The sequence below is a fragment of the Poecilia latipinna genome, unplaced genomic scaffold, assembly GCF_001443285.1.
Source record: "Poecilia latipinna isolate Pla-1442-1.1 unplaced genomic scaffold, P_latipinna-1.0 Scaffold339, whole genome shotgun sequence".
NCBI lineage: Eukaryota > Metazoa > Chordata > Actinopteri > Cyprinodontiformes > Poeciliidae > Poecilia > Poecilia latipinna.
The window spans coordinates 338,028-361,933 of NW_015112955.1; the positions used below are offsets into that span (position 1 = coordinate 338,028).

Sequence of the window (23,906 nt, forward strand, 5' to 3'; positions counted from 1 at the left end):
TTCAAGGGTTCCCCACCCAAAAGATTTTTTTTAGAGGGGGGAAAAAGGAATTTTTTTTTTTTTTTTTTTTTTTTTTTTTTGGTTTTGTTGTTTCTCTGCCCTTATCAGTTTTGTTCATATAAATAGTTTCACTCAACTGTGTGGGCACAAGGATAACAGATTCAAGATGACAGATACTAGAACTTTTCAGAGTTTTTTGTTGTTCACTTCAATATGTGACATCAGAGTTCTGTGAACAGACGCAATAACCAAAACCTCTGCTTTCCACCGAACTTTGAAGAGTTCATTTAGTTGTCTTGTCGCATTGAGTTATATTCTACCGTCATGTTGAAGGATGACATGAAGTTATGGAGGTAATAAAGACGGCATAAAATGATGAGTACAGAGTCCTTTTGGCAGCCAGCATAGGAGTGCAGGATTTGAGTGTGTTAAGAGAGTGCTGACTGACTGATGAGGCGCTTGTATGTAATGACAGATCAGTCATCACACCTGGAAGGGTGTTGTCCAGTCGTAACGATTTTATGACGTTATTCCCATGTGTGAAATGCAAGTCTCAGCATGGGGGGAAATTGATGGGAGATCTGGTGAAACTTCAGTCTTAACTCTCGCTTCTGTGTGCAAAACTCCTTTTAAGGCCCTGTTGAAGCTTCCACAATGAAAACCGTCAAGTGATACTTTGTCCTCTTCGGGGTTTTTATGGAGCCCATCGTAAAAAGTTATGCTCTGCTCACTTTTCATTTGCTTTGGCAAATCGTCGGAATGTCAGAAGTGTTTACAGATGGTTTCAGCACGTAGTTTTTTAATATTGTAAAAATTATATTATTTTGATTTTAGTCTGTGAAAGGTGCTTTAGAAATAAAATTCACTTCCCTATCTAGCTTTGCGATTACCCTCAACCTGTTACCCGATTCAAGAACGGCTTTGTTAGTTGATTGTATTAAATTCAAATTCTTTACAGACTGTTATAATTACAATTTTCCATGCCTCCATACAACTAAAAATACCCCAAAAACATTCGTGCGCAATCACATAAAAACTTATCAATTCAGGAAGAGCGTTGAACTCGGAGAGATTTAACTTTCAGCACTGAAACTTCCAAAAATGGATTAATTAAAGGACGATGAGCTGGAACTTGAGCTTCGTTCCAGACTGAATATTCTTTACATTATAGCCGAGAAGTTTCATAAATAAAAGTTGCAAGCTTTCAAACCATGTGGCTTCAATAAGATTTCTTTTGCAATGTGTTTATGTGAAATTTTGTGGGGGGTGTTTTATGTACAGATTGTTTATAGTGGAAATCCAGTTTCATCTAATAAATGTGTGGAGAATAAGATTCCCATCTCATCGGATACGAAAGGAAAGGGAAAAGAGATCGTAATGATTAGTGGTCTCAAGACAAAAATAAACAAAATGTGCTTAACTTTAATTCCTCAAAGGTGTTTATAGGAATGAAAATGAAAGTACTTAGTTTGAAATGATGCGTGGAATTGAAGGAACTACAACTTCTTGCTAAAGAGCACTATGTTTTCCTAACCCTGGCCTTACATTTTTATGCTTTTTGTTTCACTGCAGCTGACTGACGGGGGCAAGGCAGTCAAAGCTGGGATGAACATTGGAGATATCATCCTTTCCATTAATGGGATTTCCTCAGAAGGCATGAATCACCTTGAGGCTCAGAACAAGATTAAAGCCTGCACAGGCAACCTCAGCCTCACTCTACAAAGGTAACAGTTGCACATAAAATACACTTTTTTTTTTTTTAAATACAAGTTTGATTTTTAGACTGTTTTCCTTCTCAGTTTATTTTGCTTGTGTGCATTGTAGCTGTAAAACCAACAGAGATGCCAACATACAGAATAAATTACAGATTTAGCTGAAATGGACAGGCTGTCAATGAAAGCTGCTGGAAACATATCGAACGGGATAAGAGGCAGACCTAACAGAAAAAATCCATGTCGCAAGACATCAGCATTACAGTGACGATGTGACAAAAAAGATGTCGCATTGAAATAAAAAATAACTTCTGTATTTTCTACAAAAACATAAATGAATTGGCTTGTCTAAAATATATCTTTGAAGGAGTGGAGTAGTCATTTGATGCGGATCCGGTTGAAGCCATCTGCTGACAGTGGCTCTGTTCCTTGGTCTCCTTCTCCAAGCACATTGCATTTTGTACCCTTCTAACTTAATCAGGTGGCTGTGTAGCTCCTTATCACCATCGCAATCGAAAATATAACGAGAAACAAATAAACTCTGCCTCACTGATTATGCAACCAAATTCGCAGCAAACAAGGCAGTGCCAAAATGAGAGTAACCGATGTCGGTGCAAGAAAAATCTACAAAAATGCATGTATGTGGAGTAAAGACTGTATTAGAAATCTAAATGTTTATTTAAAAAAATTCTTTACCCAGTCAAATAAGTTTTTTTTAATTTTATTTTTTATTAGTATTTAAAAGCTACCCACCAGGAAATACCACAGCAAAAGCTTCTGCAGTCCTTTCATAAGGGTTCGGAGGCGTAAGCTTGTTGGTCATGTACATCGTTTGAGCATCATGTCATCTACTTGGTAATTACAGAAAATGTCTGCAAAGGCTTTAAACTGAATTTATGCTCGTGCGTGATTGGAAAGCTAAACGTCACCCGTGAGAGTGGGAAGAGTTCACATTGCAGCATTATACTTAAATTGTAAAAAAAAAAAAAAAAAAAAAGGCAGTTTAATGCAAATTTACTTTGAGGTTCAGCTCCATTTTGGCCTTCAGAAGGTCATTTCCAAAGTGGATGTTTGTGAAGCCGCAATGTTATACATATGAATCTTACATGCTACATAAAGAGGACATGAAGTACTTAATCTTAATTCTAGGTTATTACAGTCTGTAACTAATGGTCTGCACATGTCGTTTAAAGCTTCGCATATTGCAAAGACATTCGACGCTGCTCCTCTATTCTCTTGTTACCCAAAAATATAATATTCAAAGACCGTAAGCCTTGTTGAATGCAAACTTTAGGTCTTGAAGCTCATTGATGCTTCAGAGATTATTGTACATGTTGTTATTCAGAGAAAGCAGCACATGAGAATTGATCGGTTTTGTTGTTGTTGTTTTTAAGGCAAGACTGTAAAAAGGTTTCTGCCACTTTGCAGATTTCTTTTGTTTTTATGTGTTTATTTTCTGAAATTTGTATATTTTTAAGGCAAAAGGAGCAATATTTGGATCCCAGGCTCTATATCGAAAAGTAATTATCCAAGCAACCGGGCGTCATTGCTACCAGAACCCAGAAACTTAAGTAGAACCTGTCTCACAACATGTTCAAGTTGGTTTGGAAAACCTGTTTTCCTTTAAAAAAAAAACTGTCATTTTGAAGCTTGTTATTGTATTTAGTCAGGCTATGTTTGTTGGATGTAAATGTTTGCTTGCTTTGAAGCGTCTAAGTTTGACGGCACAATAGAAAAGGTGAAGAAGCTCAAAGCTGGTCTGTTTAAATGCATTTAACAGAGAAGCAGCATAATGCTGCTGCTGCTGATGATGATAATGTGGCCTGCTGTTATTCAAGTTTAAGTGAAGTAATCATTGAGGTGGCTATATTTGAAATGAGCGAAAAGTATCTCTTGTGTTAGACGGAGACAAATGGAGCCGAAGCACGCACATTCTCCTCGCCGTAAAACATGTTGACAGCTAAACTCGGTCTGCTTTGCCCATCCTGCCATTCCATCACCACATCAAAGGAAAAAGGAGCCTCTTTGCTTTAGTCGTGGGAAAACCGTCTGAAAATAGTCCTGTCCCACAGCTGTGTATAATCTGCTGCGTGTTGCTGATGCACGATGAAACATCAAACAATTCTGGTCTCATGGAGCAAGTAAACTACAGCCCAATTACCCCCAAAACAACAAGGGTCTTGTTGTTACAAGCGGTGCGTAATTGTGGTCTGCGTTTTTGGTTACTTGCATTTTATTTAGCGTTTAGAATAAATCAAGATGATTGTAAAAATAGTTCCAAAATTGTATAACCTAAATACGCAAATGCTACTCTTCTCTTCTAAAACACCTCAGATATCGGAGAGGTGCATAACTGGTAAAAGAAACAAGCATTTCCCTCTGATCAACAGTTAGTCCTTTCTTCTCTCTGCGAGCAATTTATGGTTTCGATGATCACTGATAAGGCTGCTGACGTTACAACTGCGGAGTGAGAGTGTTGGGAGATGATTAATGGGACAGTTTCGCCCAGTTATGTCACTTTGTCATAGTTTACATTCTCCAAGCACTTCCTTAAAAAGCCACTTTAGAATCCAAACCATCTGGAGGAGGAGTGCAAAACATCTGACTAGAGAGAAACACTCTTGCATTAATATTTATTTAAAGGAGACTGCAGGGACTTGATGTTTAAATAACCTCACACTTCATTTTTTTTTGGGATATGTATTAATTTCTCTAGTTAAAATTAGATCTGTTAGCATTCGCACGTCATATAAAATCCTGTATTGCATGTACTGTGGCTTTAAACGTGCACAATACGGAACATTTTTGAGTTGTAACAATGTTATGCAGTATTTTTGTTTTGTTTGTTTCACTAACTTGCAAATAAACGTCCAACTAAAATGCATATGAAAATCTGAGAGAGCCCAGAGCCGCTCGGTCTATTTGACGAATGTTTCTGAGTCAAAGTAGGGGTAAACATGTTTTCATCAGAGAGGAAATGAACTGAGGAAGTCCACTGCTTGTCCTGCTGTAATTCCATTACTCCATGAAGCGAGTAAATTATAGCAAATTACATGTTGAGTCTGAACAAGCAGAAGTGGTCGAAATCCCAACAAAATGTGCCGGAATGATGATATCTGCAGCTCTATGTGCTCTATGTGTGAAATGACATTTGGCATTGCTGCTCTGTGTATGGAAATTATAACCAGGAAGGATAATGCAATGTTTAATTTGGCTGTTTGACCATTGGAACAAGCCTGTTTGTTCAGAGAGAGGTCCAACCCGCAGCATTACTACCAGTATCCTGAACAATTTGTTAGTATAAACTTATGATCATCAATATGATTATAAAAACCTCCTGCATTTAGCCTTTTGTACAGATATATCCACAAAAACTTAATAATTTGTTTGGAATAATTCATCATCTGTTCGGAAATGGAGACATCACAGGTAAAAAGTAACTTTGTTGTGAATTGGGAGAAAACTAAATTCTTCTCCCTTTATCCCAAAATGCATGGAGTATTCCAAAGTCGAGATTCACAAATAACCCTGGCAGACCTGAAAGGGCAAAATGCATTGAAAATGAAAGTAAGTACTTCCTGTTTAGACTCGTATTATAGATGTTTTTTTTTTTTTACACGTGTCATCATTACATAAAGCAAAAGTGAGTCGGTAAGTTTGGAATGCAAAAACCGCAAGGAATACAAAAATCTATTTTTTATTTTTTTACAAATGGAAACAACATAACTGAAACACTTCCAGAGATAAGTATTTGAACTTCAACTCACTGATTAAAACAACGACCATTTTGCTGTTTTTAAAAATAAAATTTCATACATCAAAACAACTTTAAAGAGCTTTTAGTGAACATCTTGGACATGTTCTAGTTTCTGTGTACACGTTGTGTTCATTTAGCAGAACTGACGTCTTGAGGTTTCAAACTTCCATTTCATTCTGAGCAGCAGTTTCCAGTTTATGGGCACGTTTTATTCTAATATCAAGGAAATCTTGTTGTTTAGCCACTAGTCGGTCACCAGATGGCTGTGGGAAGCAGGGTTAGGAAAGTATGATAATTGTTTATTTATTGTCTTTGAAACACACAGCAGAGTGCAGTGAAACGCTGCGTCCGTCAGGCAGTGGCTGGTTTCTTCTTGATCCAAAACCTCAAAGATGATGGATTAGAAAGAGTGAGCCTCACGGTTGAACCACATGCATTTATCTCCTGTACATATCATTTTCATTATTGTTTTTGAATGTTTCAGATTCTTCCAGCTAAAAATAAATCACAGATAGTCGGTGGAAACAACATAATTCAACAATTCTGTCTTTTTTTTTTTTTCCTGATATTTTTAAACCTGCTTTACTTGATCTCAAACCTTCAACTACTGAAAAGTTCTGGATTTTATCTGCATGCATTCTCCTATATATCACCACATCCAATAAGCTACAGTTTACAGGGTGAAGTAGAGGCCACTATTCAGAGCCCCACAGACTCCCGATCGCCTTAGTCAGATGTATACTGGCAGCTGAAAGTAAAGCAAAGAGGAAAAAAACAAAAAAAACAATGGGGGGCTTCGGGCATTATTTGAACAGATATGAGACTCTGCAGCTTAAGACAAAAAAGTACATGACAGGAGTTATCGTGCTCTCATGCACAACGAGGTGACTGTGAACTCCTTCCGTCAGGATAGTGCCTTGGACTGCTGATACGAAAGGCGCAGTGCTTCTGTTTGATATGTTTACACAATCGCTAAACATGCAGACAGGATGAAAAGTGTGTTTGCGATGTATCCAGGCAACCGACAGCAACAGAAAGCAGCGCTGCTGCTCAGTGTTTACTGTGGTGCACCATGGCATGTTTCTGTCATCGCTGGCATGCTGACGGTTGATTGGAGGTTTTTAGCACTTCTTTAAAACATTTAGACAGTGAGCTTGACTGATGATGGCTCAAAATAGAATGTAAAAAATGAACAAAAATGTTAAACACGTGTTAAGCAAATTGCTAATTCCAATCATTTAAAATATTAGGCAAGTTTTCCTCTTGCCGATAAAAGTTATGCTGAATTCTAAAAGTCGGCCCAAATGAATTTTGTCACGTTATTTAGTTCCAGACGGAAAGTAAGTTTTGTGTATATAGATTCCCTTCAATGTTTTAACTGATAAAATTAGAGCAAAATCTTCATTCAATTCTAGTTTTAAAACAGATTTACCTTAAAGACATTTTTGAAAAAGTTATTTTTAAAGCCTAATTATACCTTGATGCTAGTTACCATGTCATCCTTTTTTTTGTAGAGAGTTTTTCACACTAACAAAGAATGTAGAAGAGACCTTGTGCATAAATTGGATGCATTAAATAAATGTATATTTATTGGAGAAACCAGATTTTAAGGCAAAGCAAGTTCATTTGTATAGCATGTTTTATTAACGGGGTACTGAAGTTGCCTTACATGATTTAGAAAGAACAAGCAAGCAACAAATCTCACATTTTCTCAAGAACACCATTGTAATGAAAACTAGAATTAATTTGTGTTCCAGTTGTCTTTAATCAGAGAACTCTCTAAACAAATGGGGTTCAGTCTTGATTTAAAGGAACTGTGTTTCAGCTGTTTTGCAGTTTTCTGGAAGTTTGTTCCTGATTAGTGGAGCACACAAACTGTATGCTGCTTTTTTTTGTTTGGATCTGGTTGTGGGGATGCAGGGAAGACTTTTGTCAGAAGACACACGTCTTTTGGAAGGTTGATACAACTACAGCACATGTTTAATGTATTTGGATGCAAAACCATTGTGTGATTATAAACTAATATGCTTTTTTAAAGTCTATTCTTTGAGCTACAGGAAGTTGGTGTAAGGACTTTAGAACTGGGGTGATTTATTTTCCTAGTTTTCGTGATAACATGAGCAGCAGCTGCTGACTGTTTAGGGAAACGTGAGGACATTGTTGCAGTAATCTATGCGACTAGATATAAACTTATTGGGATATTAGTTTTTTAATCCTAGAAATGTGCTTCAGGTGATGGGTCAACTTTTTTATTTTTTTTAAAGAGAACATTCTTGGTCCACAGTGGTTTGGAGTAAATAACGATTGCTTGGATTCTACAATCAGAAATGTTTTCCTGCATATTTCATAACCCTGTCAAGCTCCAAGTCTCAATCTGCTCCAGTTTAAATATAGTAAACAAAACTGTAACCAGAGATCATGGCACAAGACGGAGACGGATGCCTGGAGTCACAGGATTATCGCGGGTCATTTAATTACGTTTATGGAGCCGTTTCACTCATGTTTGCTACTAAAACTCTTAAAGGAAAACGAGAGGCTCCTCGTATATGCCCAATTTGACTTTTGTAAAAAAAAGAAAAAAAAAAGAAATGCAAGTTGTTGATCCACAAGCCTGTACTGAGAAAGTTGTCAATTAGACACTCCATCATTCAGTCAACTGCCATATGCCAGACTGTTTCTCTTGGCCCTCAAAGAGACACAGGCAGGATGGAAATGCGTCAGTGTGCTCTGCCCTCAGGCTTTACTGCTCTTGTTAACCTCCTTATTCTTGGAAGCTGCAGCTGTGTGTCAGGGTGTGCACACAAAGAAACATGCATTGATGAACATCAAGAGATGCATCATCTTTTTTTTTCTCTCACATTTACTTGTACCAGAGTACAAGCTTTTCCAGTAAAATAATTTCGAAAATGCGAAGCGTTCTTTCAGATTGAGACTTGTTCTCTGACTAAACAATTTCTACACCGGGGGCCAGGTTACTCAACTCATTAAACTTATTCTGAAATACCTTAGATGTTAACGGATGAAAGCAACCTTTTTCTTCGGGGAAGCGTGAAGCTAATCTTAATGACTGTAAGCCAAACAAAGCAACATGTTGCTCAATAATGGCTCAGTTTGAAGGCATTAAAAATGCAATGAACCTTTCTGGTTATACATACATTTTTTTACAATGTCTTGTAAAAACACTAAATGTAACTTGAGGTTTTACATGACGGACCAACTCAAAATAGCTCAAAATGTAATTAAAGGATAAGAATATAGGCTATATTTTATATATATATATATATATATATATATACTTTGTTCATTTGAGACCAAAATTTAACTTTTTGCCCTAACTTGGCAAAACGGTGTGTGGCAGAATAACACTGCACATCAACCTGCAAACAATATGTCCTCTGTGATTTCTTAGAATGGCCTAGTCAAAGCCTAAGTCTAAGGGCAAATTTATGCCAAGACTTAAACACTGATGGTGACCGATGCTTACGGTCCAGTCTCACACAGCTTGATCTGCATTGCATGAAATTACATTTTAGTCGCTTAATTCTCCGGTGCTGGTAGAAACATTTAATCAAAGCTGCTAAAGTTTTATATTCAGTGAAAGTTGGTGCAAAAAAACGTATGTACTCGGAGAGGATGCTTCGAAATGAGCAACTCCATTAGGTATTGTGAAGGATAATGTATTAACTGAAGTCTGAAAGCGAATTGCTGAACTACGGGGTTGCCGTTTAAAAATAAATGCTCGACGTGACATGCTCTTTAGATGTCTACTTTTAGACACATTAACCAACATTTATGCTGCGTAAAGTCACTTGAACCTATGTTTGAGTGCCCTTAGTGTTGTCTTTCTGACAGCACTACAAGAGCAGGTTTGATTACACAAAGTGCAGGACTCCCACAGGTCTGAATTAAACAGATGTGCAGGGGACCACCCTGTCGAGTGTTTGTTCAGTTTGCTTTGGGAATAGACAGACTCGGAGAGGATCCGCCCAGCTGTCCCATTCTGGGACCCTGATAGCAGATACATAGTGCCTTATTATTATAGACTGGGTTCTGTTCAAAACAGTCTGTGCTGTTTGATCTTTAGACCTCTGACTGTTTTCCCTGGCGAGGCAATGTGTTGCTCCATAAGCAATTACAATAATACATCGGTGCAGCTCATTGGAAAATAAGCAGGCTGGGTATTAACCGTTAAGTGGAAAATTGTAAGTGGAAGCATGGCCGCAGATGACGTTTGATTCTGCAGGGTGGGGCTGTTTAACAAGCTGGTACCAGGCTCTGTTAATGCGCACCAGCTCAGTCGGAAAGGAAATGTGTGAGTTTGTTGTCTGTTGTCCCGATAGACAGGAAGGGAGGCAGGAGACGTACCACAGTTCCTGGTCCAGGACCAGCCTCTCTACTTCATGTCTGTTTTTTCGCTTTTGTTCCCTCTTGTTTTTTTTTTTTTTTGTTTTTTTTCTTTACATAGGGGGAAAAAAAAGGGCTGCATTATCTGGAGCTCAGACCAAATATTGTAAAATGTTATTACCACCTGTCATCATTCAAAGTAGCCAACATTTTAAGTGTTTTAAACCGCTGATTCTGACTTATTTTTAACATAAAACAGAATGCGTTATACATTAACAAGAAAAAGTCCAAAACATTGATAGAATAGTAACACTGCGCACTTATCAACAATAAATCAAAAGTGGGTTGAAAGGTTTGTTGGATGTTCTTCAGTTTCCAGGACATCTCCAGAGTGAGATAAGAAGGAAGAAGAGACGAGCAGACCACCCTAAACCTCCTTCATGGGTCTAAAATGTAGCAGCTGCTTCAGCTGTTGTGAAAATCAAATGCATACTGGACCTTTTAATGATCACAGGATCTAGTACAAGAATCAAAGTATAATGTTTTATGTATGTTTGCTTGAATTTGTGCCTATTTGACTGCTTTTGTTCCCTCTGCAAACCAGCCTTTAAAATAAGTTGGGCAAAGTAAAAACAAAAAAAACAAAAAAAAAAAACTTTAATATTTTTCCAAACACTTTAGATTTAACAAACTGTACGAGCTTCAAGTGGAGTAACTCATATTTTCTTTTGTCTTTTCAGAGCCTCCGCTGTCTCGAAAGAGGAATCACACAAGGTAAGGGATACATTCATTTAGCTCTGCATCAGAGTTGAATAACACGCATTATAAAACCCTTCTGAGATTATGTGGAAAACAAATGAGATGGCTTTGCATGTACGCATTGCCTTGCAAAAGTATTCACACCCTTTGAAATTTTTTTTTTTTGTCACTTTACAACTTCAGATGCCTATGTAAATAACTAGAATAGATGTGATTGATTAAGACAAATTATTTCATAAATGTAAAGTGCAAAGACATTTATAAATGGTTTTCAAAATATTTACACCCCAAAAAACCTGAAAAGTTTGAAGATCATATATATATATATATATATATATATATATATATATATATATATGATCTTCAAACACCAATTTGTAGTTATAACGTGGCAAACTTGTAAAAACAGGTATGAATAATTTTGCAGGGCACTGCTTGAGTTAGCTTGTATGGCAGAGATGTAACTTGATTCGTCCACCAGCGTGAGAGCACAGTTCATTTTTATTATGTTTGTGCTGTGAGTTCTGGCTTCAGTGCATGGGATTTTTGTGGATTTGCTTTTTGTGCATGTCTGTCTTCACCTTCATCCAGGAAGAGCCTCAGGAAATCATTAAGCCTGTGCCGATCACTCACCCCGCGCCGAGCACCACATACACCAAACCACCAAGCCAGCCCACTCCTTTGTACAACAAGACAGCTCGGCCATTTGGGGGCGGCGGCAGTGGGGTTGCTGCTTCTTCCTCCCCGACTGCTCCAAAAGTTGCCTCTATTCCTTCCGAATCATCAGCTTTCACCCCAGCTGCTCCCTCTCAGCCTCCACAGCCTCCCTTCGCATTGAAGTCGAGCCTCCCCGCCTCAGATTCGGCCGTAGTAAACTCTGCCCCCAAAATCGGCCCCGGCCGTTCTGCCTTCACCTCCCCCTCTGCCTCATCCACTTCCTCTAACTCCTCATCTTCACCCAGAGTGACGGCCCCCACTTCCCATCCTAATGTCCCGCAGCCCTCCGTCTATAACACACCTATCAACCTGTACTCCAACGCCAATGCTTGTGAAGTTGCTATTGGACAAAGGCGAGGCCTTTTGGAGAGCCAGGGTCTCTCAGAGCATGTAAATGGGTAGGTTCAAGGTTTTCATGTTTTATTTCTGTTTCACATCTTTCTTAAAATAAATGAATAAATAATTAAGTGATCCATTTCCAGCTACTGTTTGCATTAGTCAAGCAGGCCTGGTATTTTTGTAGCTCAAGACTTGGTGTTGTTGGACATTTTTGTGGTTTCCCCGACTGAAAAATTCATTAAAGCCAATATAACTCTTTATGATCTCCACCATATGAAACTCTGCACTCCACTACACTTCACCTCAAAATATTTATCTAATTTAAAAAGTAAACAGTGAAACCACACATCATCATTTGTATGCACTTGATTACAAGAAAAAAAAAAAAATAAAAGACTTGGCAAAGGTTGAAGTCACACTCTTTGTATCTGTTTTTAATCATCTCAATCCCAGCAAGAGACAGAGTGGCTTGTTTCAGTTCTAGCGTTGGAGGAAGTTTTCTGAGTGGATTGTGAACCGTTTGGTAGCATAGTTTCCATTATTATGTCACAGTCAGATGAAACGGGAAGATATGTCCTATTTGCTTTACTACTTCCTCTCATGCTTATGTAGATTCTCAGTCATCCAGGACATGAAAGTCATAGGTGCTAGATTTGCCTTCTATTGAAGCACTTCATCCTATTTTCTCACAGTTTCCCACCCCCTCTTTGCACAAGATTTAATGGAGCCAATGGCAGAAAGCAAAGGGCCAATGTTGTGACATTTAGCAAAATTAAGTTTTGGATGTAAACCACACAGCTGCAGCATTACTGTGGGCACACTTTGATTTTTCAGCCGCATGAACCAAAAAAGGGAACTGGCAACAACATTGAGGACATTTTTTATTGTGTTTGGAGCAAAGAATCTGATTGTGGTGTAATAAAACAGAAGATCTATTATTTACTTTCATATTTAATTGTCAACAGTTTTTTTTTGTATATTGTTAACCAGGCATTAGATATTTATGTTACAATCTTGACTAAAATTTTACAGTTTCACTATATCAAGGCTTCAGTCATCTTAAACAGGAGTGTATGTGGTTTATTTGGCTTTGCTCTTGAAGTTTCCACACCATGACTGTTGTTTCTAATCTCTGAAAATATTTCTAAAGCCACAAATGTGTCTTGTCATATTTCAGCAACCAGACAGGCAATGTCCTCAAAGTGATGGAATAATTATTAGAAGGACTTTACAGTTGGATATCAAATTGATTCATAATGTCAACACCAACAGTTTAGCAAAGCTTAGGAGGACTGGACCTCATCTGGAACCTTTTGGCTCACTAACTTTCACTTCACTGGGCTAAAGCGAGTTAAAATGTCCGGATGTTAAAAATAAAAGACCAAACTAAGACAGTTTCAAACTCTGAGTCTAATAAAATCTAGTTTTACTTTTGCTTAAAACAGTTAGATAGATGTAGAGTCTAGTTTTTGTGTTTGTGTCCTAACCTGCATGCTTTGTTTTTCTGATTTGTTTTTCTTGATGTACATTCTCTCAGGGTGTTCCTCTTCCTTCTTGGCTTTAATTCTTTTCCATGCACAATTTTTTTTCCCTCCACAGGATGAGGATGAGACAAACACCAAGTTAGTGCTATGATTGATAATGTGGTTGTTGCAGTAGCTTGTGATTACAGCCTCCACTTCTTTCGGGGTTATGATTATATTAAAGCATGCTTACACCTCACAAACCTCATCGGCTAACATGAGAACCTCGCTTTAAAGTAAAAACAACCCAGTAAATATTCATTATCTAAAACCTCCCTGGACACCAATTGGTGGAACAGCCTTAGATCTTTATTTATGCACTTTATAAGCATCTGTGTTTGGCATTTGCTTCTGCACCTGATTGGCTTAGCTGTAACGACTATCAGTTTATTGAAGGCTGGTGTTGCATCTGTATGTTTGCATTAGACTAAGGATAACGCAACATGTCTTTTCGATTGCATTCGTGAGGAAAATGGCGCACATGTTTGATCTCTTGATGATAAATTTGTTCACAGTTTGAAAGGGCCTCTGGATAATATACAGTGCATGTAAACATTCAAGTAAAGAGCACAGCATTATTGTATAAAAGTAAAAGATCATATTTAAAATTGAAAGCCCATTACTGCCACCTGGTGGTACAGCACTGACTCCCATTTACTGCTTGTTATTAGATTTTCCCTTTCAGTTTTCACTAGCTCTCGGCTTTGCTAAAGATTATGTTTGTTGTTTTTTGTTTTGTTTTTTTTGGAGATTCACTTTATGAAATTTTATCAAGATAACATTGAGTTTCTTTCTAATGGTATCCCTAATTTCCCATTCTTTCTTCATTTTTTCTGTCTGTAAATGTTGGATTCTATCCGTTTTTTCTTTCCTCAATTGTCTTTTCACTCTTCACCTGCAGAACTCCACCTGCAACCACACCTAGGAGGTAACTGTGGTTTGATTGTTATTTATATATATATATATATATATATATATGTGTCAAACAGAAACAATGAAGTGTTAGTAGTATTGAACTCAACAGAAAACAAAAAAACATCTCTGCTTATGCATCAAACCATAAACTTATTGGTTTTTATTTCTTTTGGTACTGAAGTCTAAAAACTACCTAACGACGCATGCTGTATTTGATGAACAGGAAACAGAAAGTTGTATTCATCTGCTTTTGACGCATTTATCACCAGTCAGAACCAAGCTAGCAGAAACTGATTCCAGTTTCTGGCCAGTCTGTGTTGTACTTTATGTGACATCTGGAACTGCTGGCAGGAAAAATATATAGCATTAGTTATATATTTTAAATAAAACAACTATATGCAGTTGTTTTATTTTAAGGGGAGGGGGGGCAGTTTAAATGGCACACATCTATTTATTTAAAAAAATATGTGTGCTTTTTCTATTTATTTAATGAACAAACTGGTCTATTTTAGAGCATATTCAAAAAGTATACAACTGTGACACAAACCCAGTTAACAGAAAACACAATTACTACTATGCCACTCTCAGAACTTAAAGTTGAGAGCAATATTCTCTCTGAATCTGCTTCCAATGTTCTCCTGCTGCAGATTACATTTCCTTGTATTTCTCTAATTTTTTTGAAGCAATAATTGATCTGAAAAGTATAAATTCCAGTAATGTAGCATTTTTTTTGTTACAAACTGAGCAAGTAATTAGACACCAAGAATGAAGACTTTATACCTTCAGCCTGTTCCTTTTACATTGACCATGTTATTCATGTCCTGCATCTTTCTAACGTGGCCCAGGTCCAACAAATCCGAATCAAAGGACTGAATTATCACCGCATACTCTCAAGTTTTATAGAGTCGTGATAACAACTGGGTATTGTGATTTTTGACATGCAGAGACGCATCTAAAAGGTGCAGGATGCCAGCCCTCGGATCTGGAGTTTGAGACCTGTAATCTAGATGATGGCCATTCAAATCAAAATTCCAAGTTACTTATTTTATGTCCCGTTTTGCTGCACAGGAAAGCTGGTGTGGAGCTTGAAAAGCGCGCGTCCCCTCTGAGTGACGCCAGCAAAAAGCGTCTTATTGAAGACACGGAGGACTGGCACCCACGGACCGGTACCTCCCAGTCTCGCTCCTTCCGGATCCTCGCACAAATGACTGGCACTGAGAACGGTGAGCACTGACCTCAGCGCAAAGAAGTAAAGGGCCATTTTTAAATGGGTATTTGTAAGACAACCTTATGGTAAGACTGTGGGATAGTTTCAAAACATTTCTGAAATAACTTCTAGCTACTTTTTCTGTTAGGGTCATTATAACTCCACAGTAAATGTAGATTGCACTCGATGAAAGATAAGATGTATTTCTATATAAATGAAGCTATTTGTATTTTAACTGCGAATGAAAAGTGGTTGGTACCCATACTGTTATTTTCAAAATGATAGATATCCAATATCATTAAGTAGACTGATCACTGTTTTTGGTTATGTGAAATAAAATTATTCTTTTGTTTTGTTTAAATTCCCCAATGTTCAGCTTTTGGACATGTAAAGTTATGCTCTTGCCAAGAAGCACTAGCAAACTCCCATTGCTGAAGAAATTGCATCTCTTTGGTGAAATGTAACTTTTTCAGCAAGTGTCAGACTTGACCCACAAACTTTAAATACAAGCCAAGTTTCTTTGTGTGACCCAACAGACCCAACACTATATCATGATGTTGTGTCTTATTCTGATGAGAATAAACAGTTTGCATTGGGAGTTTTTAAAAACTTATAGCAGTTCTTTAAAATGGCAACAAATTCTCTGTAGTAGATGTTTATCAAAAACAATAAGATGTCTTTTTCAAAAGATCACATGACACTTGCAGCTCTTAATGAGTTTTATTTAACAGGACTGGGGGCAAAAGAAAAGTCTCTTTAAGTTGCAAAGTTTGCAGACCCCTGGACTAGACCAAAGAGTTTAATATTATGGAGTGGCTAACCCAATCCCAATGCCTAATCTAATAGAAACCTTGTGTGGCGACTTCAACCATAATGTTTGAGGTAAAACCAATTGTGGGCTGGACTGTTTACCGTGCATGAAGTTGGTTCACTTCACATAACACTAATGTGAAGCAGTTCTCTGCAGGCCTCAGTGACAGTTCTCAGAGAAATGCAGACTGCATAATATTCTCTTTCTCTTTTGCCATTCCTTAAGTTAATGTGAGATTCCAATGTGTGTAAATGTGTCCAGAAAAACATGTGATGTGCTCTTAGTCTTAGAAATATTAAATGTTTTGATATTGTAGATGCTTGCATAGATTAAAAAATAAAATTAAATAGATTGCAATATCAATTGCAATGTTTCTAAATAACCAACAAAGCTAGGGTTGTTTTTTTGTGTGTGTACGTTTTTGTATGTACGCATCTTTCACGTAAGCTTGGCGCTAATTTTCCATGTGTTGTTAAATTTATTGGTGCTTTTTTTCTTTCCTCTTGTAGAACAATTGCCAGAAAATGGAAAAAAGTAAGTAGTGCTTTTTCTTAAGTCTAATAAATGTGGCTCTTTCACTTTTACTTCTTTTAAAAACAGATAATATTGTGCAAAAGAATAAGATCTATTTAGCAAAAACACTTGTTGAAATTTGATCTAGATTTGTTTCATTTATTATTTGGCTGGTAAATGCTCACAAAGAAAATGTCCAAGATGTCCTGATCCAGGGTGGTGTTTTATTGTTTAAAAGACTTTTTAATAGAAAACATTTCAATTAAAGAGTGCAAAGGAAGGTGGTGTTGACCATCTTTTTGGTTCCCATTGCTGTTCACAGTGTAAACGTTTATTAAATCAGAATCTAAGCTCTTCAAGCATTGCCAACCAGTCACTTGATTAGTTTCTTGAATTTCTCTATTAGAGACTATAAAAAAAATAACATTCTCTAAGCCTATTGTTTTTCGTCAATTTACTACTCCTGTAAAATCTTTGACTTCTCCTCTGCCACCTTAACTGTCCAACTGTTTTCCTCTGTTCTTTTCTTCTTTCTTTATTCTGTCCTTTTGTGCAAATCAGAGTGAGCAAGGTGGATCCAGAAGTTGTAGGACACAAGTACAACAAGCTGAGAGACTGGCACCATGGTGTTTCAGCACGAGTGCTAAATGTACAGTAGTACAGTGCTCGTTTTATCTATTGTTTAATTAGATTTTTTGACAAGAACTGACTTCCGTAGTCTCTTTTTGTACATAAGTGCAAACTGGATAAAACGACAAACCACGATGCTCCCAATGATGCATGCTTAAAATAAAAGTCTACATTTAGATAAATGGCAGTAAATTATTTTTGCAGTGTGTATATTTGCAGAGTTTGCACATTCTGTAAATCTGTGCTTTCGTTGTTTTCTGTTTTATACTCCTGAATTTTCTGAACATATCTGTCATTTTTTTTCCTTCTAATCTTTCATTTGCCATCTATTTTCTGAATAAACAACTTCTTTTCTGCTTTCTTCTCATCTCCTTGGCTTTTTTTCCTCCTCCTTTAACATTGTCCAGAGGGACCTATTTAAGTAGATGCAAAGATCAGTTGATGTGCTTTTATGAAACATCACTGAACCATATTATCAAACGGTAATACAAAAAAAACATGGTCAAAGTTTAAAGTTGTCAAATGTCATATCACAGAATTACTCTTTATTTAAAATGTATTTTCTACTTTACCAGCATTAGAAATTTGTAAAAAAAAAAAAATATATATATATATATATATATATATTGACAAAGAAAGAAACATACAGAGGGGGATTTGTATTCACAACATATATTAATCTGCATCTCCTTTTGTAAATGCTCTTTGCTCATGAACTTTAGCAACATGACAACAGCATGCCCCAAAAATTTGCATCAGTCTCCATCTGGTTACTATTTTGAGAACGTTATAGGGGATAAGCATCAATGTATGTAAAAATAATTTGAATTTTATGTTGAAGACCAGCACAACATAGTGCATGAATAGGAACAAGAAGATAAATTATGTAGTTTACAAAGGCAAATGCGAAAGATGTGGTTTTATTTTGAATTCAACAATTTACACAGCCTCTTTTTGTTGCATCTGCAGCTGTTTTGCAGATGTTTCCACCGGCTTTTTATTTCCTTTCCTTTTTTTTCGGCTCATCCTTCTTGGTAAAATAGTCAGATTATATGGAGGGTGTCATTCTTGATATTTTGACACATGTTGGATTGGGTTTACATCTGTGCTTTGACTGAGCTGCTGTAGCACATGAATATTCTTTAATCTAAAATGATTAATTCCAGCTCCGCCTGTAAATTTGTGGTCATTGTGCATCCAGAAGGTGAACCTCAAGCTCAGTCTCAAGTCTTTTGGAGCCTCTAACAAAATGTCTACATTAGATCTATTTATCTTAACCATAAACTCTGTCCCTGCTGGAGAAAAGTATTCCCACAGCATGATGCTGCCAATACACTGTTTCACAATGGTGATGAACAACTGTATTGTGATGTCTAAGATTAAATTGCACACAGATGGACTAGGTTTACAAATTTACAGAGTCTGTTGGTTGCATTGAGTTTTATTTAGGGGTAAATGGTCTGAGTGTAACTATATGCCATGCTTCAGATGTTTAAATGGTAAAAATTAGTTAAAACCATGTTTTTTGTACATCACAAAATGTGGGAAAACTTTTGCAAGGCTCTGTATCCATGTGCAATATGATTAACATTTTTTCAAAGCATTTTTTTCTACATTTGAAGAATCCAGCCAGGTCACAGTAACACGTCTCTATTAAAATTTATTCCTGTTGGCTAATATTAATATTGCTAGTCTTTATTTTATGAGCAACTTCAACACAAACGGCCACACGTATCCGTTTGCTGCTCTATTGCGCTCAGTTTTTCAGAAAAAAAATACACAAGCATTGAAAATGCGTATGGAGTTGAGTGTTTTTGTACTGTCTTCATATGAAGTGTGTATCTGTTTTGTAGAGAAGCAGTAGACCAAACCGTTCCCAGTGTTCACACATCACCTGCTGCAAAAACATATTCCAATTCTGCAGCAGCACCCAGGAATGGCAGCTTAGTCCCTGGATCTACATTTAAGACTCCTGCTCAGAACAAAGCCTCCTTCCAAGCTGGAGGTTCTGTAGGTACAGCAATATACACACACCGTCCTCACCACTCTACTTCTGTATCCACACACAGCAAGATGGATTTTGCTTCTTTCAGCCTGTAGAGGGCAGCCTCATTCTTTTGCACCGCCGCCGCCGCTATTTAGCTATAACATTTATAGTGGGTTTAATACCTGACACTAAGCCATTTAAGATTATGGGCTCTATAAAAACTGGAGGTATTCACTTAATGAGCTCAGATTATTGGCTTTTCCCAAGATTCCCTCAGTCAAATAGATTGTTAATGTGAGAATTATGGATTTTATTTTGTGTGAAAGTGGCTCATGAAATGCTGCGATCCCTGCCACGAGACCTGGAGCCAGCCAGTGCAAATATTTGCTCGGAGGCATCCATCATTATTAGTAATACTAATAACAAGTGCACCCTCATACGTGAACAGATGTGCTGTGTTTCCCCACCATGTTTTCCTCAAGAAATGCCACACAGAGAGAGGGAGAGAGGCTGAGGACACAGTGATCGTCTGTTGGCTTTTATTTATCAGATTAGCACACAGGCATGAATCTCGTTCGCTTAAGTGGATCGCTCAAGGCTTCAACTTGTTCATTTACTCAACGTGAATGAAGTAATTTTCACAAGCTAGCCATCCGTGTCCATTTAAAAGTGTGACTTTGTCCTAAGTCTAAGAGTTGTGAGAAGAGATGTTTGGAACTGTTTGTACTTGAGGAGTTAAGGAGGCTAAAGACTACAGAGAGCAGAGTTTAAACTCAGTTAGTTGTTTTTTTTCCCAGCAGAACCTGAAGGCTTTTTTAGACATGTTTTGCATTATCTTAAACCCATTTATGAACATCTTTTATAATGCAGTCGATGCAGAAATAAAATTAAAAAAATGTTAAGTCCAGTTTTAACCCTTCATAAAATAATAGAAAAAAAAAAACACTTTCAAATGACTGTGCTCAAATTCCTCACATTCCAATACTTGTTTTATGTAAAAGTTGGAATTGATGTAATTAGTTCTATTTTTTATATGTTCAAATTTGAGTTGGAAGAAAACCTCAAAATCCCAAAAGGAGGACATTTTATTTCCCTTTGGCTGTATGTTGAGCATTAATGGACACGAAGCAAATAGAAGCAAACATCATCTTATTTTATTGTCACGGTTTTTTTTATTTATTTTTTTACAGATATTAGGAAAGCTGTATATACTGAACCCATTGCAAAGATGTGCAAAAAGTCACAAAATGCTAAATGCTTGGTTTATCACTGCGAAATCTCACTTTAAACATTTTTGCTGCAGTTCTCACAATGAGGCTGTTTAGTTCGTCCTGCTTCCTAAACAGCCTCCTCTTTGTGCCTGATGGCAAGATATTTGAGTGTTAAACATTTTCAGTAATTCCTCTAAATTTAGATTTGGACAATATTAGGAAAGTAGTACATTTTTGGACTTTTGACATGTGGAAAAAAATAATAGGCTTCTGTGTCACATCATATTTACTCTCCAGGAAAACAGGATGTCTAGATGGCAAATTGAACATTTCTTTACTAAAATATCCATTTGAGATGTTAAATGTTTAGGTATTTTTGAGAGTACAGCAGATTTCGGTAACGGTGATTTTGATTTGATTTAATTTATGAATATAGTCCCTAAATAAAGGTAATATTTTTTTTAAATATAAAGACTTTTAGACATGTTTAAAACGAATAATGTGGCAATCATTATATTTTATGCATATGTAATTGGATAAAACCCAACAATCCTACAGAACTCTGTATTCATTTATTAAAAGCATGTTCAACCTTCTCACATTAGTACAGTTTGTTTTCAGTTCATTGTTTCTTTCTTTGTAAAACAAAACAAAACAAAAAAAAATAATTCAGTTCACTTGACTATTTTTGCTCAGGCACAATAATATATTAAAATAGTTTAACTTTTTATAGCTGTGTTTCTTTTTCTCCTCTTTTATCTGGAACCTCACCCTTTTTCTTCTCTGCTTCAGGCTTTTCTAAAGTGGGAGCAGGTCCCTCATTTGGGAAAATAGTCAGTCCTGCTCAGAAAGAACTGGACCGCCCCACTCCACAGCCACATCCTGAGGATCTGAACTCTTTGGTGCAACGTGCTGAGCATATACCTGCTGGTACCCGCACCCCAATGTGCTGCAAGTGCAACAAAGTCATAAGGTACATAAAGGCAGCTCTATAATGCACATGTGATGTTTAAAGAGATTTTGAATAAATGCTTTTAAGTCATTTACGTCTCACCTCTGCTCCCATCAGAGGCCCGTTCCTCGTGGCCATGGGCATGTCCTGGCACCCCGAGGAATTCAACTGCGCTCACTGCCACTCCTCCCTGGCAGAACGGGGATTTGTTGAAGAGAAGAACCAGGTGTACTGTGTGCATTGCTACGAGCAGTTCTTTGCTCCCACCTGTGCCAACTGCAACCAGAAGATCCTTGGGGGGGGTATTTAAAAAAAAAAAAAAAAAAAAAAGTAAACTGTTGATTCTATTTTAGTGCATATTTAGTTCTATTCCATATACTATAAACTGGGATATGTTTTTAGAAAATCTGAAAGGATAAAAAGTTATGATTCTTGGTGTCAAACTTTTTTTTTTTTTCATCGTGGTAACGTACTCGTAAAGAGGTGTAAATTATGCACTATTGGAGTATTATAATCTCAACCTAAAATGTTCTAAAAATGCAGTCTTTAACTCATGTACATAAATTCAGTGGTGTGGGGATCCCACTCATCGAAATAGTTGTTTAATAAACAGAATTTAACGGAACAAGGTCTTCAGAGTTTGATCAGAGACAGACGATACTTGACCGTTCCTCCACGTACATTTACTCTACGTCCTTCAGAGCCCGGGGTCTTCTGTGTTGTTTTGATTTTTCTGGGAAGTTTTATACCCAGAACAATTTTATGCCATTTTTCCAGATTCACATTTCTGAGGTCAGAAACCAATTCAGTCAGTACCAGTACATTCGCAAGGGCTCTCTTGTTTTGCCGTCAGTATTCTGTACAGTACATGCAGGTAAATTGGAAGTTCAAATTCGTGTTGACCTTAAAAGTCAAGTGTACATAATAACAAAACTTGCTTGTGCTTGTTGGAAGTACCATCAGTTGTGCTACCAATCAGTTTTGAAGAAAAAAAAAGACTATTTCGTCCTTAAACCTTTTCCTCATTGAATAAATGTGGAAAAGAGTCACACATTCAAGTTGTATGCATTTGGGCATATTTCTAAATTAATTCCAGGAACTAAACAGAACTTTTCTTCTCTTGTGTTTTGAACATTGCTTATAAAATTTAGCAACTAGTAAATGTTCACATAGCTCTTAATAAAGATCTGAATATATTCACTTTAATGTAGTACAAACTTGGCTTCTCTTGCTTTTTCGTTCCCCCTGCAGGAAGTCATGAATGCCCTGAAGCAGACCTGGCATGTGTCCTGTTTTGTCTGCGCTGCCTGCCACCAGCCAATCAGAGGCAACACATTTCACATGGAGGACGGACAGCCGTACTGTGAAAGAGGTACAGAAAACGCCTCCTAATGCAAAACCAGGAAAATCCTTATGTATTTCAAACAGACTAATATTGTGTTAATGCAATAATCAAACAGACTACTACACCATGTTTGGGACCAACTGCCACGGCTGCGACTTCCCCATCGAGGCCGGAGACAAGTTCCTGGAGGCGCTGGGTTTCACCTGGCATGACACATGTTTTGTGTGTGTGGTAAGTCAGGGAAGACTCCTTTCAGCCAGTGACAAACTGGTAATCCTTAGTTTTTCTGTGTAAATATCACATCTGTGTAAATGTTTGATTGTCTTTGCAGGTTTGCTCCACCAGCCTGGAAGGCCAACCTTTCTTCTCCAAGAAGGACAAGCCTTTGTGCAAGAAACATGCTCACTCTGTCAACATCTGATCTTGTCCCATGGCTGCAGAATTTTACGAGATGCAGTTTTGGATTTTATGAGATTTTGGATTAATACCTGAACAAGAAACAATCTGGTCTACCAGTTTGTGGATTTTGGCAACATAACAGTTGGTGAAACAAATCACCAAGTTTAGTTTTAAATCCTTTCTAGTATATTTTTTGGTTTGCTGTTCTTATTGCTTAAAACTCTTTAGCTAAATATTCCAACTTCATTTCAGTTCACTGTTAGCATTTGGGCGAGAGAGAGAGCTAGTTGTGGTCCATTTGTTTTACCTAGAACTCATGCAGTGACCTACTGAGCCCACTAGGGTGTCATTAAAATACACTTTTGTATGAAAGCTACATCTGGTAAAAGTACAGCTATTGCAAGATTTGAAAGTGAAAGCTATTTAATGTTGAGTGAAAAACGTATTTATGTGCAAGTCGACGTGTTCTGCAGATTTAGCAGGAAGTGTCATGGTTGCAACATGGTATATATGTATTTCTTAAAGTTATTAATTACCACTAGACAGTTTTTAGTATCATGCATATTGAATTCAGGAGTATTTTTTAAGCCTTCATCAGCAGATCACTTGGATGATTGTAATGTTTTGTGTTCAAATAACTTTTGTTTTCAGCTAGTGCCCTTCATTAAAATGCATGGTAACACTTTATTTGAAGGGGTGTGCATAAGACTGACATGACACCGTCATAAACATGACATAACATCTGTCATGAACATGAACGAGTCCTTATGAATATCTATGAATGT

At 37.2% G+C, this 23,906-nt stretch overlaps 1 protein-coding gene across 3 annotated transcripts in view; it reads left to right on the top strand.

Moving 5' to 3' along the window:
• pdlim5b (PDZ and LIM domain 5b) overlaps positions 1 to 23,398 on the top strand; it is a 40,655-nt gene extending 17,257 nt beyond the window's left edge. For 2 of the 3 annotated variants that reach the window (XM_015035598.1, XM_015035597.1), the window contains exons 3-13: positions 1,573 to 1,724; positions 10,554 to 10,587; positions 11,164 to 11,687; positions 15,135 to 15,289; positions 16,594 to 16,618; positions 19,081 to 19,241; positions 21,218 to 21,398; positions 21,495 to 21,675; positions 22,629 to 22,749; positions 22,838 to 22,953; positions 23,054 to 23,398. In XM_015035598.1, the coding sequence (XP_014891084.1) occupies positions 1,573 to 1,724; positions 10,554 to 10,587; positions 11,164 to 11,687; positions 15,135 to 15,289; positions 16,594 to 16,618; positions 19,081 to 19,241; positions 21,218 to 21,398; positions 21,495 to 21,675; positions 22,629 to 22,749; positions 22,838 to 22,953; positions 23,054 to 23,143 (1,740 nt within the window). In that variant the 3' untranslated portion in view covers positions 23,144 to 23,398. Of the gene's footprint in view, positions 1 to 1,572; positions 1,725 to 10,553; positions 10,588 to 11,163; positions 11,688 to 13,227; positions 13,251 to 14,052; positions 14,080 to 15,134; positions 15,290 to 16,593; positions 16,619 to 19,080; positions 19,242 to 21,217; positions 21,399 to 21,494; positions 21,676 to 22,628; positions 22,750 to 22,837; positions 22,954 to 23,053 lie in introns of all 3 variants that reach the window. The other variant, XM_015035600.1, reaches the window with a different exon arrangement.
• The last annotated feature ends 508 nt before the right edge of the window (positions 23,399 to 23,906 follow it).